The following is a 14,894-nucleotide window of genomic DNA, read 5'->3' as shown; positions in this document are numbered from 1 at the left end:
TTCAACCCAGGACAAGGAAACATGAAGGTAGCCAGAGCCAGTGCCTGCTGTTAACAATCTAGCAACCAACCTCAGCCATGGGCTTGATTGTGGGAGCAGATATAGTTCAGCGCAGCCCAGTCAAAACAATAAAAACTATATCAGTGTAGCATCCAGCCTGCAGTAAACATGTTCAACCAAAAAGATAAGACAGCTGCGCAAACATAACCTGTGGCGGAAGATCCGATCATATTGATGGATTTAGCACTAAGTCGTGTCATAATTTCAAACATTACTGAGTAGGATGTTACACCAATGGTTTGTCTTTGAGCCTAAAAGACAAACCATATGGGAAATGACTTGATTATATAAGAGACTTGGGAATTTTTACACTTTTGATGCACTTTTTTGAAACGTGTACTCAAGAATTGCAATCTTAGTCATGGCTCCAAAGGGCTGTTTTTTATCTCACTGCAAAGTTCAACAGTCACTGAGTTTGTCAGTTACACTTATCACAGTCAAACTGCTGCATGGTGTGGCTTCATATATATTAGCCCCTTTCTGCAGCTTGATAAGTTCATCATTTTTGCATTTATCCTCAACATTTCAACACAACATTTACTGAACACTTGCTGTGGTGTACCACTGCAGCCATGAAATACTGCCATGTGCATTTATGCTGCTTGAGTATTTGCATCTAGAAAATGCAAAGAACATCTTACATTTAAATTATGATGAATATCATTTTATGTATTCTCACCTCATATCCCCTCAGGAAAGTTTTCTGATTTAGTCTCAGATTGGGAGTCGTAGCAAACGCTGGAATAATACCAAGGAGTAAATATCTTAAATGTCTTTGAGCAGATAAGTGTGTAAGTGTTATATCTTTAGCTGAAGTAGCTGAAAATTCAGTGTTAATATCTATGAACACGTGACAAAAAAACACGTAAGATTCTAATAAGTTGTCTTCCCCAAACGCTTCCTTACACACTGTAAAACAAGCACAGACGAAGACTACACACTTGAAATATGCACGAGGAGTGAGTGCGGTGTGCTGAAGCAAATTTCGTCCCCACAAAGTAATATCTCCACACTGGCAGTAACTGTGAAAACCCTGTCAACACTACAACAACTTGCATATTGCCAGCTATTTAATCACAATGTGGATTAGTGCTTGCAGCTGCACAATTCATGCTGACAACCAGCGCGGACATGCGGCAGTCTTTCAATCTTTAACATAAGACTGAAAGGACACAGTAAAGTGAGTGCACTGCTCTTGAAAGCTTTGTTTTTAATCAGTTATTCACTGACCCACCTTAAACCTGAACATATGCATGTTAGTGTTTTACTATAAAAGAACCAAAGCATAACATCTGAACCGTGTCTTCATTTAGGGTTGATTAAAGATGTGCAAAAGAAAAAACCAATAGCAAAGTGCATAAAGAGTTATGACTGAGGGAAGTCTTACCTGGGTGATTATCATTGAGAAAAATTCACGTCCCAAATAAAAAGATCTTTAGAATAAATGTTAATAGCTCCTTGGTGTTATTCATTGAGATGGTTGTGGTTGAGCTCTCCTCTGAATGTGACCAGTAGTCTAACAGGTTTAACGCTGCAACAACATCAACAAGCCACACTGCTAAACAGGTTACACCAAACACAACTACGTCTCCTACGCTTGTTTGTGTACAAGACATAGCTGCCAACCGTTATCATGTTACTATCACTTGGCATGTGTTGCTAAGGCCCCTTTAGCAGGTAAAAGCAATGTAACACAGCTGTCCTACATTCCCCAGTGTTCCCTCTGGGTGTAGCAGACATAAAAATGCTCTTATCTGATTATGCAAGCCTTCTGGTTTCAATTCACAAGACAATGTGATGCAATTTAGAAAAAAATTTGCAGATTCCTATAAAAAAATACAGGTCAAAAAATGCAACCAGAAAGTTCATCTCCTTTAAGCGTCTCAGGCTTTTAGACCGCTCCTCCTCCTCCAGCTGCCACTCCACTCGACAAAAAGCTCGACAACTTCTAACGATATTCCACCACGCCCTTAATTTTCAGCTCTTTAAGTGTCCCGTGTGTTTTTTTTTCCTCTTTAACGAGCTGCCCAGCTCTCATTAGGAAAAAGAAGCCTGGACATTAATCACCCCAAGCTACAGTACACATGCACAGCAAGCGACGTAAAGAAAGTCATTCGGCACCGCAGTCGTAAACTGTCTCTGATACATGTGGAGGCTGACCCACTGGAGTCCAGCCCAGTGATGGAGCAGTGCCAAGCATTGCTGCCAACACTTGTCATTACTACCCTTACAGCAGACGATAATGTAAACTTGTCTCTCAATTGCATGGAAAAGTTACAGACCATTGATGAAGGGCAAAAGTATGAGGGAGTTTCTTCTCTTTTTGGCTTCTTTACTAAAGTTTTGACTTTCTACTGATCATCTTCATTGTGTCAGGGACAAAAAAAGAGAAAAAAACAACAAAAAAAGACAGCTTTACCATCCCAGAGGTGGTGTTGGATATGCTGAAGTGAGAGGTAACAATTATGGGAAATGGGAAAACATGACTCTACGCTTCAACTTGCCCCTTTGCTTCACATCCAGCCCACATATACACAACCTGTCAAACAATCAGTTAAACACCTCTTTGTGTAGGTCAAAGCTCAAAAGACTAACACATGTCAAACATTAGGATACTCAGAATGAACAGCAGTAACCTTTATGCAAACACCCACTTTAGCATTTGGATCCAAGGCCATATGGAATATTTTCCTTGGAGAAAACCCTGAAACTATAAAGTCTGCATTACCTGAGAGGAGGCGCAGTATGGCTCATAATCAGAAGACCCCTGAGGCTACTCACATATCACTCTGATCCCTTTTCCAAAAGCACATCTGCAAGCTAAACACTGTAACTAAATGCCTGCACAGCGACTTTCCGCGCTCTCTTCTGCGTGCTCTCTCCTTCAAACGCACACAAACAGAAATGCATGTTTACAGCTGTCACGCTTCCTTTGTGGACAGTTAAGAGCCCATGGGTGAGGCTATTTTAAGGACACAATGAATTCTCATTCAAAGTTCATTTCACACACATGCCGAGTTATGTAACATCTACAATCTCAATCCTGGAAGGAAATGTGCACTATTCGACACCACACCCATAAACCCACATGGACTCAATTTACAAGCTAGCAGTGGTTGGTCAGCATGAGGGGACACGGGGTCATTCCCTCTTTCACCCCTTTCGCTCATCCAAGGAAGGAGGGCAAATCTTCAAATCTCTATTCAGCAACTAAAGTGTCCCCTGCAGCCTTGCAGCTTCTTTCATGGATTTAACCTGTTCCTGGACCTTCTGAGTTTGGTCAGTAGATATAGGACAAAGATTTGCACAAACACACAATCATATATTAAGTCCTACACGTCTGTTTTTCAGGTTTTAGAAGCTGGTATGTATAAATCTGTAAATAATTTTCGCCCTGGGAAGGGTTAGAAGGGAAAGGCAAGCAGGTCCTTTGTTTTATGTACACAGTGATACAAATGCAAACACAAACACTAGGCAGGCACAGCAGCATGAGGGCCTCAGATCCTCTAACAATGACACAGGAAAAGCCTTACTTAAGTTGTTGCTAGTGCGACATGCTGAGTAGGCATGGTTGCCATATGATTGTGTGTACACACAATGGTGCACACACACACACACTTACACATGCATACGTGTTTATAGAGAGGTACACACAAATTCCATTGGTGCATTAAAAGAATTACATTATTGCGTGGCAACAGAGAGAGATGAGAGGATAATGAATGAACAAAGGGAAAACAGACAAAAGAACAGACAAAGCCATGAATTCATTATAATGATTACCCTTGGTAGATGCCATTTGGAAGAGGTCCTTCAGAACCAATGACAGGAGGGAGCAAGCAGATGAGTTTTTATCCTCTTCAGGTGTATTAGTGATATTCTAAATTAGGCAGGTTAAATTAATGCATGAATGAGCTCTGGTTTCTCCAGGAGGCCATTGTGTGCCCTTGGTAGGATTTGATTGGCATTGCTTTCAACAGGGGGGGGGGGGGGGGGGGGGGGGGGGGCAAAGTCAGCATTTCTTTTCACCCAGAGAAACCAAGTGGCACGACTTCAAAGCTTGTCCAGGGACTTAGGTTCTCACAACAGTCAGGACACGCCACAAACTCACAGATTCAAAGGACCTAAGAGGGCTAAGCAGTGAAGCATTACTGGCATCAAATTATGCATATTGTACAAAACAAATCAAACTGCAATGTGTTTTAACTGCAAACAACAGCTGAATGTGCACTGAAGTATCAGCATCCCCTGTCAATAATTCACCATCTCCTGTTATATGTAACCGCTGGAGATTTCTGTGGTTCTGGGGCACAGTCGCCTCACAGCAAGAAGGTTCCTGGCTCAAATCCCAGCTGGGCTTTGCATGTTCTCCCTGCTCCTGCCAGGATTTCCAATGAGTTCCTTCCTCACACAGATTAAAAACATGCACATTAGGTTAATTGGTGATTCTAAATTTATGTACCTCATGGGTGTCTATGAGGTGCCTAAAGTGCTTGTAGTGTATAGATAAAGCACTGTATAAATGTGTGGTTACATGTGGCTGTTATTATAAAGTACTTTGAGTGATCAGTAAGAGTGGTGTAGACATGGCAGTTAATTTCTGCCTAATTATGTAAATCAGGCATTAGTAAATGGTTTGAGTTCTGGGGCTATTGGTTCTAGGGCTGCCACGATTAGTCGACTAGTCACGATTACGTCGACTATCAAAAACGTCGACAACTGATTTAATAGTCGACGCGTCGTTTGAAGCTTTGTAAGATCCCAAAAGACGCAGGAATGAGTAGTAGGATTTAAGAGTGTAATAACGGACTGAAACAGAAGATGGCAGCACTGCACGTACAAGGATACCAGCTGCCGTTAAACCCCTGAAGAAGAAGCTGTGTCCGGTATCGTATCTGTGTCCAAATTCAAGAACCGCATCCTCCTGTGCCCACATTTCTAGGCAGATTACGTTACAGCGACACGACGAATGCTGTCCAAATTCGAAGACTCCGACAAATGCGTCCGACAAACGCACCCTTCATTTCCCCAGATTTGAAGGATGGGTCGGGTGTATACTTCGTGGCCCAACCTATCCCAGAATTCATAGTGTGGCTGCTAGTTAGTTTTAATATTACTCTTATTATTCTTTCTGGGTCACAAAATAAACGTTTAACATATTTTCAGGCGAGAATGTAACTGTGTAACTTTATCAAGACACCACATATTTTCAAAAGCGCTCCGACGTTTTCGGAGACGTCTGTTACCCACCAGCTCGATAGCTAGCCGGGGTTCAAGGCTCACTAAATGGTAAATGGCCTGTATTTATATAGCGCTTTTTACTAGTCCCTAAGGACCCCAAAGCGCTTTACATATCCAGTCATCCACCCAGTCACACACTGGTGATGGCAAGCTACATTGTAGCCACAGCCACCCTGGGGCGCACTGACAGAGGCGAGGCTGCCGGACACTGGCGCCACCGGGCCCTCTGACCACCACCAGTAGGCAACGGGTGAAGTGTCTTGCCCAAGGACACAACGACCGAGACTGTCCGAGCCAGGGCTCGAACCGGCAACCTTCTGATTACAAGGCGAACTCCCAACTCTTGAGCCACGATCGCCACTAGAGCCCGTGAGAACACCGGACTCCCGGCAAATCGCTTTCAAACCCACCGCCGTCTCTCGCTACTCAGGTTAAACATATATAAGTCACTTAGATAACTTAAAACTGTTATTGTTTGGCTTTTTTCAGTATTTTATTAGTTCCTGCGTATATCGGTTTGGCTGAGATTAAAGTTATAGTTTTTACAAAGCTGAATAAACGTCAAGCAAACAACTGATTATCAGAAGTGTGAGATGCTCGAGAACATACTCCGGTGTCCCGTTATATTTTAGATAGCAAGGAGCAGACAGCTGAGTTTATTAATATTAAACTTCCCCGAAACAATCTGCAAATTTCATTTAAAATTGAATAAACTATCATCTTGTCTTTATTTTTAGTTAGCACAGACCTTAAACACTTAAAGCTGTAAGCTAATGATAGTTATATAAGAGCAGATGCATGCTGATGCAATAAGCTGTACGTTTTACGTCCAATGGATGCACGATCTGATTAATCGCAAAAATAATTGGTGACTAGTCGACTATCAAAATAATCGTTTGTAGCAGCCCTAATTGGTTCCCATTAAGTGTGTCTCACGTAAAACACATAATGCTCAGTCTCTCATCGAGAATCCACTGCTTTGCATTACATGTGAGCAATCAGTGTGAAAAAACTAAATGATACAGTGTATTAGTCCTGAGTGGCTAATATGGACCGTTGATATTTAACCTTGTTTCCATTTTTAAAAAAAAATATTTTCATGTTGCAAGGTATGAACTGATCATCTAACCACATAATGCCAAATGTATCATATCTGATACGTGAGTTGCAGCACAACTAAGGGGTGGTTCAGGCTCCCCTGATCCAGCCCCACCTTTATCAAAAAGTAAAGTTTTGAATCCAATCTTAAAGCTGGAGAGGGTGTCTCTCTCCTGAATCCAAACTGGGAGCTGGTTCCAGAGGACAGGGGGCTGAAAGCTGAAGGATCTGCCTCCCATTCTACTTTTAAATACCCTAAGAACCACAAGTAAGCCAGTAGTCTGAGAGCACTTTGCTCTCTCACTGCAGGAAATACAAAACCGTAGTAAGACTTCCTAATGATTTGTAATGATTCGTAACATATTGCAACAACTAGCAAGGAGACTATACTTGGGGTATAGCAAGTGGTTATACAAAGTAGCAAACATTTGTTTCAAATGATGTTTGATCCTGAGAGTTTTTATGTGATGTTCTTGGGAATGTCTTTTATCTTTTCAAAATTCCACATTTGCGGCATGTGTAATTACTCTAAACTATCAAATAAGCACAGTTACAGACTGAGTGACTGAGTGTCGTTACTGTGGACCTTTGTTTTTCCCCATACCATACAATCAAACACGACTTGGTGTCTGATGACTCAAGTCGAGTACTTTAGGAGCAGCCATACTGTATAACCCCAAAGCTGGCACCATCTGGTCCTTGCATCAGCCCAGATGCATAGGAGACTCTGGCCAAATAATCAAACCATAAATAAAATAAAACAGACATTTCTCCTGGTTCGCTGAGTCTATTTTGGGTCGCTACCAAAGCTCTGCAGCTATTAATGGTAACTACCTCACAAGGTAGTTATAAATTTAATTGACTTGGACCAGTTTAACAGAAAATACACAGCAGCTTTGATCACAGGGGAGCTCATGTAATAAAATGCATGTCTCTGCCAGGGAAGAGAAGTCAGAGTAGAGAGAGTACGCTAAAGCGCAATTCACCCTGCTCTGTCATAATGAGTTGGCTGTATTTAATCACTGACAGTGTTTCTGACATTTCACGAATCTTCCTCCCTACCTCAGCCCCCTTCTGTCCCACACGTTTACGTAATGAAGGGGAAAAAGAAAGCTGTCCTTCAGCTCACTGCCAGAGTGCCCACGTGTGCATGTGGAGGAACCTGTATTCATTTATTTTACAAAAAGTGTTTATTTCTCTCTCATTGACAACCAAAATACAGAGTCACATGGAAAAAAACTGTTGTGGTTTTGAAAAGCAGTTCACATTAATTTTGAGTCATTTGACTTTTTCTGTTGTTGTTTTTTTTTTGTTAATATCAACAATCAGGGATAAGCACAAGTGACTTCCTGTCAACTTCAACTACTGGCCAAGCATTACAGCCAGCAGGGGGCGACTCCTTCAAACTGTGCAAAAAAACCCCAACAACTTACTGATGCCACATTTTACGTACAGTTTCTCACAACGCTAAGACTTACTTCTTTAAACCTTACATCTTTTTCTAAAACAGTTTTCCAGCTGAAGTCCCAATATGTCACATCAGACTTTTAAGAAAACAACACATCTTAAAATATTAACACCAAAGTTGACTATGTCATGGTCCCCGTGCCTGACCGGCTGGTCTTCCATCTGTTTTCTTTTCCTCTCTCATTTCCCTCTCGCGTTCTACGCACTACCTGGGCGGAGTTCATTGCAGGCTCCCGCCTCTGGTCCTCGCACCTGCAAACAATCATCTGCGATTCATCCCTCACTCAAGTTCGCTACTTAAGGCAGCAGCTGAGGATACCTCGTCGCTGGATTATTGTGTAACCCTTGTCAGTGTTACTTCAGTTCTACAGCCTTTTTTGAGTTCCCTTCGAGTTTTTTCCTGACATGGATTCTCCTGTCCGTATGCTAGATTCTGCATGCCCCACCTGAGGATCTGTTGCCATGACCCTTTTGTGAGTGTGGTGAGTCAGTGCGGCGTAAACGTGGAGAGGATTCCCTGAGAGGAGAAAGCTAACTGTGTGAAGAAGTCTACCTGTGTTTTCCTGATCCCTTCATGAACCTTGGTGACCTCGGACCCCCCTTCCCTCACTTGTATATATCGCACGTGGAGAGTAAAATAAACAAACTAATCTTTGTGATTTCAGTCTGCGTCTGAGTCCCTCCTGTGACTCTCCTCACCTTCCCTTATATTTAGAAAAGTCACACACAGAAACATCAGTGGATTTAAGCAATGATTCAAGCTCATGATGGCAATAGAAGCTCTGCTTAGATGGAGATTCACTTTGACTTCCTCCAATCATGTGCAGCACAAACATCCAAGGACAAGGTGTGCCAGTCAGAAATACTGCATTAAACCCAAGTGCTACATCTCAGACTCTACATGCCTTAGTTAGCATGTTAAACATTGAAGTTCATGACAGCACAATTTAAAAAAAACAAACAAAAAACAACTGAAGAAGTATGGCTTGTTTGGTTTTGCAAACATAGAAGCAAATTCACAACAGAATGGCTGGAAAAAAAAATCAAGGTGCTGCAATGGTCCAGTCAAAGTTTAGACCGCAATGTGACTGAAATGCTGTGGCAGAACATTAAGAGAACTGTGCATAAACAAATGCCTAAATCAATGAAATGAAGCAACCTTTCACAGAAGACTGGGTGAGAATTCCTCCACAACAATGTGAGAGACTTATAAAGTCACACAGAAAACAAATACTTGAAGAATTAAGAATCATAGGGTGTAGTTAGTTGTCACAAGTCTACCTCGAGTCCTATGACAATCTTTCTTTGTCACATCATTGCATGTATTGCATATCTGGCGACACTTGCGCCTTATGCTATACTATACATGAGAAAGTGCCCAGTTTCCCTTCCTCGTCGGCTTTCCCATTCATGTCCCGGCTTACTATGAACCCGGAACTGGCTTTTGCTGGTATAAGCAATTTTGAGACGCTGAGATGTCTGCCTCCTGTGGTTATTGTTAGTCATCACAAGTGCACATCACTGTGCAAGAAGTGTCTGAGGGAGTGAGAATGTGTTTAGAGTTTTGCAACAAGGTTAAAATGAGATCTGCCAACTGTGTCTAACTAGGCGAAAACTGTTACAGTCTCTGATACTATAAATTGGTGGAGACAATAGGCGTTATTGTTTTAGTAATTCAGAAATGTGTTATTATGATCTCACTGAGCATAAAACAGATGATAAAGCAGGATTGCTAGACTGTGCACCGTGGTCAAATCAAATTTGGGGAAAAAAAGAAAAGGAAAAACAAGATGGCAATGGCAAAAATGCCAACTTAAGACTTCAATACGAGACTTCACAATGCAGGGCGGGATCCTACTATGACACGGTTGCTATGTCCATCTTTTATTCTAGCTGTGACTCCAAAAAGTTTAGATACAATTTTCTTTCCCCTTTCTGCTTTTCACCCAGGCTGGTTTGCAAATACTAATAAAGCTGGATTAGAAAGTGGGGGAATTTGACATAAATTTGTATGCATAGTTTGAAACTCTTAAAATAAAAAGCTCTGAAACGCAAGTCTAGATGTAGATCTAACTTACTAACCTGTGTAGTTTAACCTAATCACCTGAATGTAGGTTACTGAACTAAAAGTCTGACACTCAGTGGTGCTTGTGGTTATCTCCACTAATCCTCATCGTGACCCTTAGAATGCCATCACACAATCGTGGCAGGTTAAAGGTCAGCAGACAGACAAAGAGGTCACCATGGCAACCATAAGTGCTGAGCATCTCCACTGTTGTCTGTGAAAAGAGGGGGATGCTGGCTTCAGACATAATGGGAGAATCGCTCTTACTTTGTGTCGTGCTAGTTAAATTTGGGAACAGTGAGGGCGTTGCTGCACACAGCTTTGAATATCTGCAGCCATCGCTGCTGGACGCTGCTGCCTGGACTGCCAAGTCTTTAATGACACGTGTTACTCTTCTGACAAAGTGTGCACAAAGGAGGAGTAGGAAAGGTGCAGGAGATAAATGAGTTTGCATTTGAAGCTGGGCCAAGCTGGATGTAAGCAAGCTAGTTACTATTTGCACAATGTAGTGCCCAGCTGCAGCTCTATTGTCCTGAACTGAAAGCTGCCATTATAGGTTACCCCAGACTTACCTAAAGTGTGCCTCACCAGGTGCATGGACTTGATAAACACAGTTACAGACAAAGACACCAATAGTCACACGTGATAACTTACAGTATGTATGAACAAAATAAAGCTGTGCTTTCTGTTTTTTGTTATTTAAATTGAACTCATTTGATCTCATATATTTTATGAGACAACTTGGGGCAATGTAAAAGTACAAATAGGTTGCAGTGTAATTATGTGAACAGTGGTCAAATGAGAGCAAGATACATGCTGATATTAAACAGTTAAAGCAGATGAAAATTCTTGAAAATTCTTAATCTTTTGATTTTGGCGGATATTGAAGGTTTTTCCTGTCAAATTAAGAGAGAGCACAACTACCTGTGAGGGATATCTTTAAAATGGTGGAAAAGGCTGTGAGTCGCAGTGTTTTTAATTTCATTTAATGGTACTGACATATAAACGTTAATAACTTTATCCCTGACAGCTAGCTTCTCCAGTGGATAAACACTGAGTCAGCATAGCTGGCTTGAAACATGTTAGGACTGTTTCAGTCAAATATATGCTCTACAAATAAAGAAGGTCTGTTCTCATTAACTCCACTATTTTATTTCTGGCAACTACGTGCTGACATGTGGATTTGTGTTTAGGACCAGGTGTCCTCACAACCCAGTACGAGACAAAGCCACGAGGGGACCCTCAAACCTGAGCCAAAGCAGACAAATTCAACTGGAAAGCTTCGCTCTTACTGACCACTTCTCCTTCTTGCACGAACCATGGAAGCTCACAGATGTACTTTTTTCAAACATTATTTATTTTTCTTCTACTTTTCACTATGTGTTCTCAAAATGTTTTGTTTTGGGGGGGGTTTTAAGCAGTTTTGGCATATTTTTCTGTTTTGTGGCAGAGCAGAGTTTTTCCTGGCTCACAATGGGCCTTTGGGGGTAACAGGACAGTAAACACAACTGAGCAGTGAAGGCAATGAGTCTGTTTTACCTTATTTGACCTATTTTTTTGTCACTTTTGACCATTTGATAAACAAGAATGTGAATTATGCAAATGAAGACTCAATTTAAAAAAACATTCAGAAAACAATTTTAAGACAATCCTGATTATTTTTATTTGGTTTTTGCCCCACCCTCTAAAATTTCTTAGAGGGTGGGGCAAAATTTGCAAGGAAAAAACACCCTGAAGAGTAAAACTCAACCAAACCCTAGACAGGCAGCTCCATGTAATACAACCACGCACAGAATCCGCATGCCCCTACATGAACTCCTCTTTGGCCTCTGCACCTTCTTTTCCACACACTCAGAGTTAGAAACGTTTGCTGGAAGGGTGTGTGAGCTTGATTAGCAAGACTGGCCAGTGAGTGTGTCAATGTATTACTCATACTAAAGCACATATAAAGCACACAAATAGCAGTTATAACAGAAGACAAGCGATAAACTTGCTCAACCAGTTCAGCATTTAGAATAAGGCATAGGATGAAGTTCAGGACTTCACCTACATTTCACCAGGATGACAGCATTCACCCAACGCTTCGCTTGCAACGCTTGGTGCAGGCTCCATGACAGTAGTCATTTTCAATTTAAAAACCTGTTTTCAAGCCACAAACACAAGCACTGCTGTATGGGAGGCAGCAGGCCAATGTGATGTCAGTTAAGAGCAAAACAACTGGGCTCTGTTGTTTGAATAAGGGTGGGTCAGCAGTTCTACGTCACTCTGTACACTGTCATCCAGCAATGACATTGTACATGCAAGCCCTCATAAAAACATGCACAACATCAAGAGTCACCACCAGATATGCTGTAAGTGTGTCACTGAGTCGCTCAGCAACTCAGCACACCCTCCACCACACACACACACACACACACACACACACACACACACACACACACACACACACACACACACACACACACACACTCTGACCTACAATTCAGGGTAATCCCAATAGCATGGCTGCAAATCTCTCCCTGGCCTGATCTTTCCTTCCTCACCCACTCTCATACTGTAAATAGAAGTCTCTACTACTAAGAATGCAGGTGTTATATAATCAGCCCTAATCTGTTTCTGTCAATGCTACCGCTCTAAGGGTTCTGCTAGGACATGCATGCACGCTTGCACACACATGGACCCTCACACACAGTTGTTCACTCACTCCTCACTACAACAGTTTGACTAGAAAAGTGGTTGAGAAAGGTAAAACTTCACAACAGAGTATACTGTATATGTGAGAAACTGAAATAATAAAGTGGGCGGAGGTCTTGGTGAATCTGCAAAGTAACGATGGCCAAAAAATATGCACCATGGTACTAGTTAACTTTCTGTTGTCTCACTGTATCTCACTGTACTATTACTGTTATCAATAATATTTCTGAATAACTAACCCTTGGCTCATAACTCCTTCTTCAGTCAGAAGCAAATACATCATTTTAATGTTATTATTACAAAGAAATATGATCCACAGTGCTCCTTGGGCCAGGGAAAATGAATCATTAAGTCAGCGAACTGTCACAGAACTTCAGCTCATTGCTTAGTGACACTGGAGTAAAAATAGGACAGCTGGTGTTTGCACGATAATAGTTGAATCATTTGGCATTCAGTGACCACTGTAACTAGTTGCAGCAATTAACTGGTAACAAAAAAGGTTGAGTGCGCAACATGCTATGGGCGACAGCTTGGGTTGCAAGGCAATTGCACAAGTTCTAAGGTGGATGGCACCCTGTCCTTTTTGTGGTTGGATTTAAACTGATTGCAATCAGTCTCAGGCAGATTAGCGAAGCTCTGCAAACAACTATTCTAATTCATAAATGCAGACAGACTGACGACACATTGCAATCAATCAGTCTGCATCAATGTGTCCCCTTTGGGGTTATGTCAGGAAGGCCATGGGGCGAAAAACTGCCAAATCAAACATGCGGCGCTACCCGCTGTGGTGAACCCTCGTGACAAGGCCAGTGAGTGTAACTCGTGTGGACTGAACTGGTTGTCGACTGGTTGTATTCTGGTTATTTTCCTATATAAAAGCAAGGTTGTCATTTTGCAATTAAATCAATGTCCTGAGCAATTATTTGTGCAGGTATTTCAGAATTTCTGTTTCAAATCTATGAGGTTCTAGTTCGACCCTGAATGCAGTGAATTTGAATTTCTGTTTAGTGTCCTTTTCTGTGTATGCAGACAGGAACAGATTTAAAATTTTTACCAATTTATTACAGTTAATCTCTGTATTACCACAAACAGATTGCATTTAAATGCCAACTTGACCCCATTCACATACAAACTGAAAGCAGTCTTGCGTTCTATCATCCTCTTAACACGGCAAAGTTGGTTTGAAGACAGCAACTGATTGCGAGTGGTTTACACAGGGGCTTCCATTTCTAAATCAACCATTTCAAATGCAACAAGATGACACGTTCATTGCACACAGTTGCAGTCGTGTATTCTCTCGATTGACTTTGGTACATGTTAGAACTAATTTTAGGTTTTAATGGTCACGTTCAAAGCAGGTATAGATCAGGTATGGAGCCAGTTTGCAACCTTACATGCTCCTGTCCTCAAGTCTGAGTTTTTGCCATCAGATGTGACCTCCTCCACTTATTAAAGCACATTTTGTATTTGCTTTCATGTGATTCCATTACTCTGTTTATTACCCACATTGCCTGTTTTTAGTCTTTTCATTGATATATAATTAAGTATCTGGCTTTCATCTTTCTGTCAAAAGCAATTCATAAACCCTGTTTTTGCTCTTTATTAAAGTTTATTATTATAATATTATTATTATATATATAAATACATTACATAATTTCAAGGCATCCTTATTCGATTCACTGTTTTATCATAAAATATGTCCTTTGGTAACTTGGAGAAAAAAAACATGAAATCTCTGTAACTACTTACCCCTTCAGAAACACTTGTAGGCATCACATGCAATCCATAAAATAGTTATAGTCTGGATTGTGCCATAGATTGCATACACACACAAATACAAACACACATGCATTCGCACACAAAAGACCAATCCTCCAACCACGTGCTGAACGGCTGCCAGTCATGTGACAGCTTCTTCCCCTCTCTCAACACAGGGTATTTTCTCTGTTCTCAAAAAGTGGCCTTAACAACTATTCGCCAACCCCTAACCCTGACCTAACCGTAAAACATGCCTTCAGCACGCTGGACTTTTTTGTGGCCCCCATAATGGGGACATGCGCCCAAAATGTGACATGCTAAACAGATTTTGGTCCCCATGGCGTGAGTAATACCTGGGCCACACACAAATATGCTTACTTCCCCTTTCACCCTGTGCATTTCCCTACAAATAACAGGAAGACGGTGTGAAGTTCAGCAAGTGGCATCTGTTGAGACCCACAGAGAGAATTCACAATAGGAAAGTGAAACTTTTTGTTTCAACTGTCTGGTT

General features: G+C 41.4%; 1 protein-coding gene across 2 annotated transcripts in view; it reads right to left on the bottom strand.

Moving 5' to 3' along the window:
- Nucleotides 1-14,894, bottom strand: part of tet1 (tet methylcytosine dioxygenase 1) — a 39,980-nt gene that overhangs the window by 21,707 nt on the left and 3,379 nt on the right. The window contains exon 1 of one of the 2 annotated variants that reach the window (XM_080288199.1): nucleotides 1,448-2,943. The exons of the other annotated variant lie outside the window; for it this stretch is intronic. Coding sequence (XP_080144325.1) covers nucleotides 1,448-1,462 — 15 coding nt within the window. The 5' untranslated portion in view covers nucleotides 1,463-2,943. Of the gene's footprint in view, nucleotides 1-1,447; nucleotides 2,944-14,894 lie in introns of those variants that run through there. 2 annotated transcript variants of the gene reach the window in all.

This window comes from Astatotilapia calliptera, chromosome 13 (genome assembly GCF_964374335.1).
Source record: "Astatotilapia calliptera chromosome 13, fAstCal68.1, whole genome shotgun sequence".
NCBI classification, from domain to species: Eukaryota; Metazoa; Chordata; class Actinopteri; order Cichliformes; family Cichlidae; genus Astatotilapia; species Astatotilapia calliptera.
Note: the sequence above shows the minus strand (reverse complement) of the source record. Positions and strands in the feature narration are given on the sequence as shown.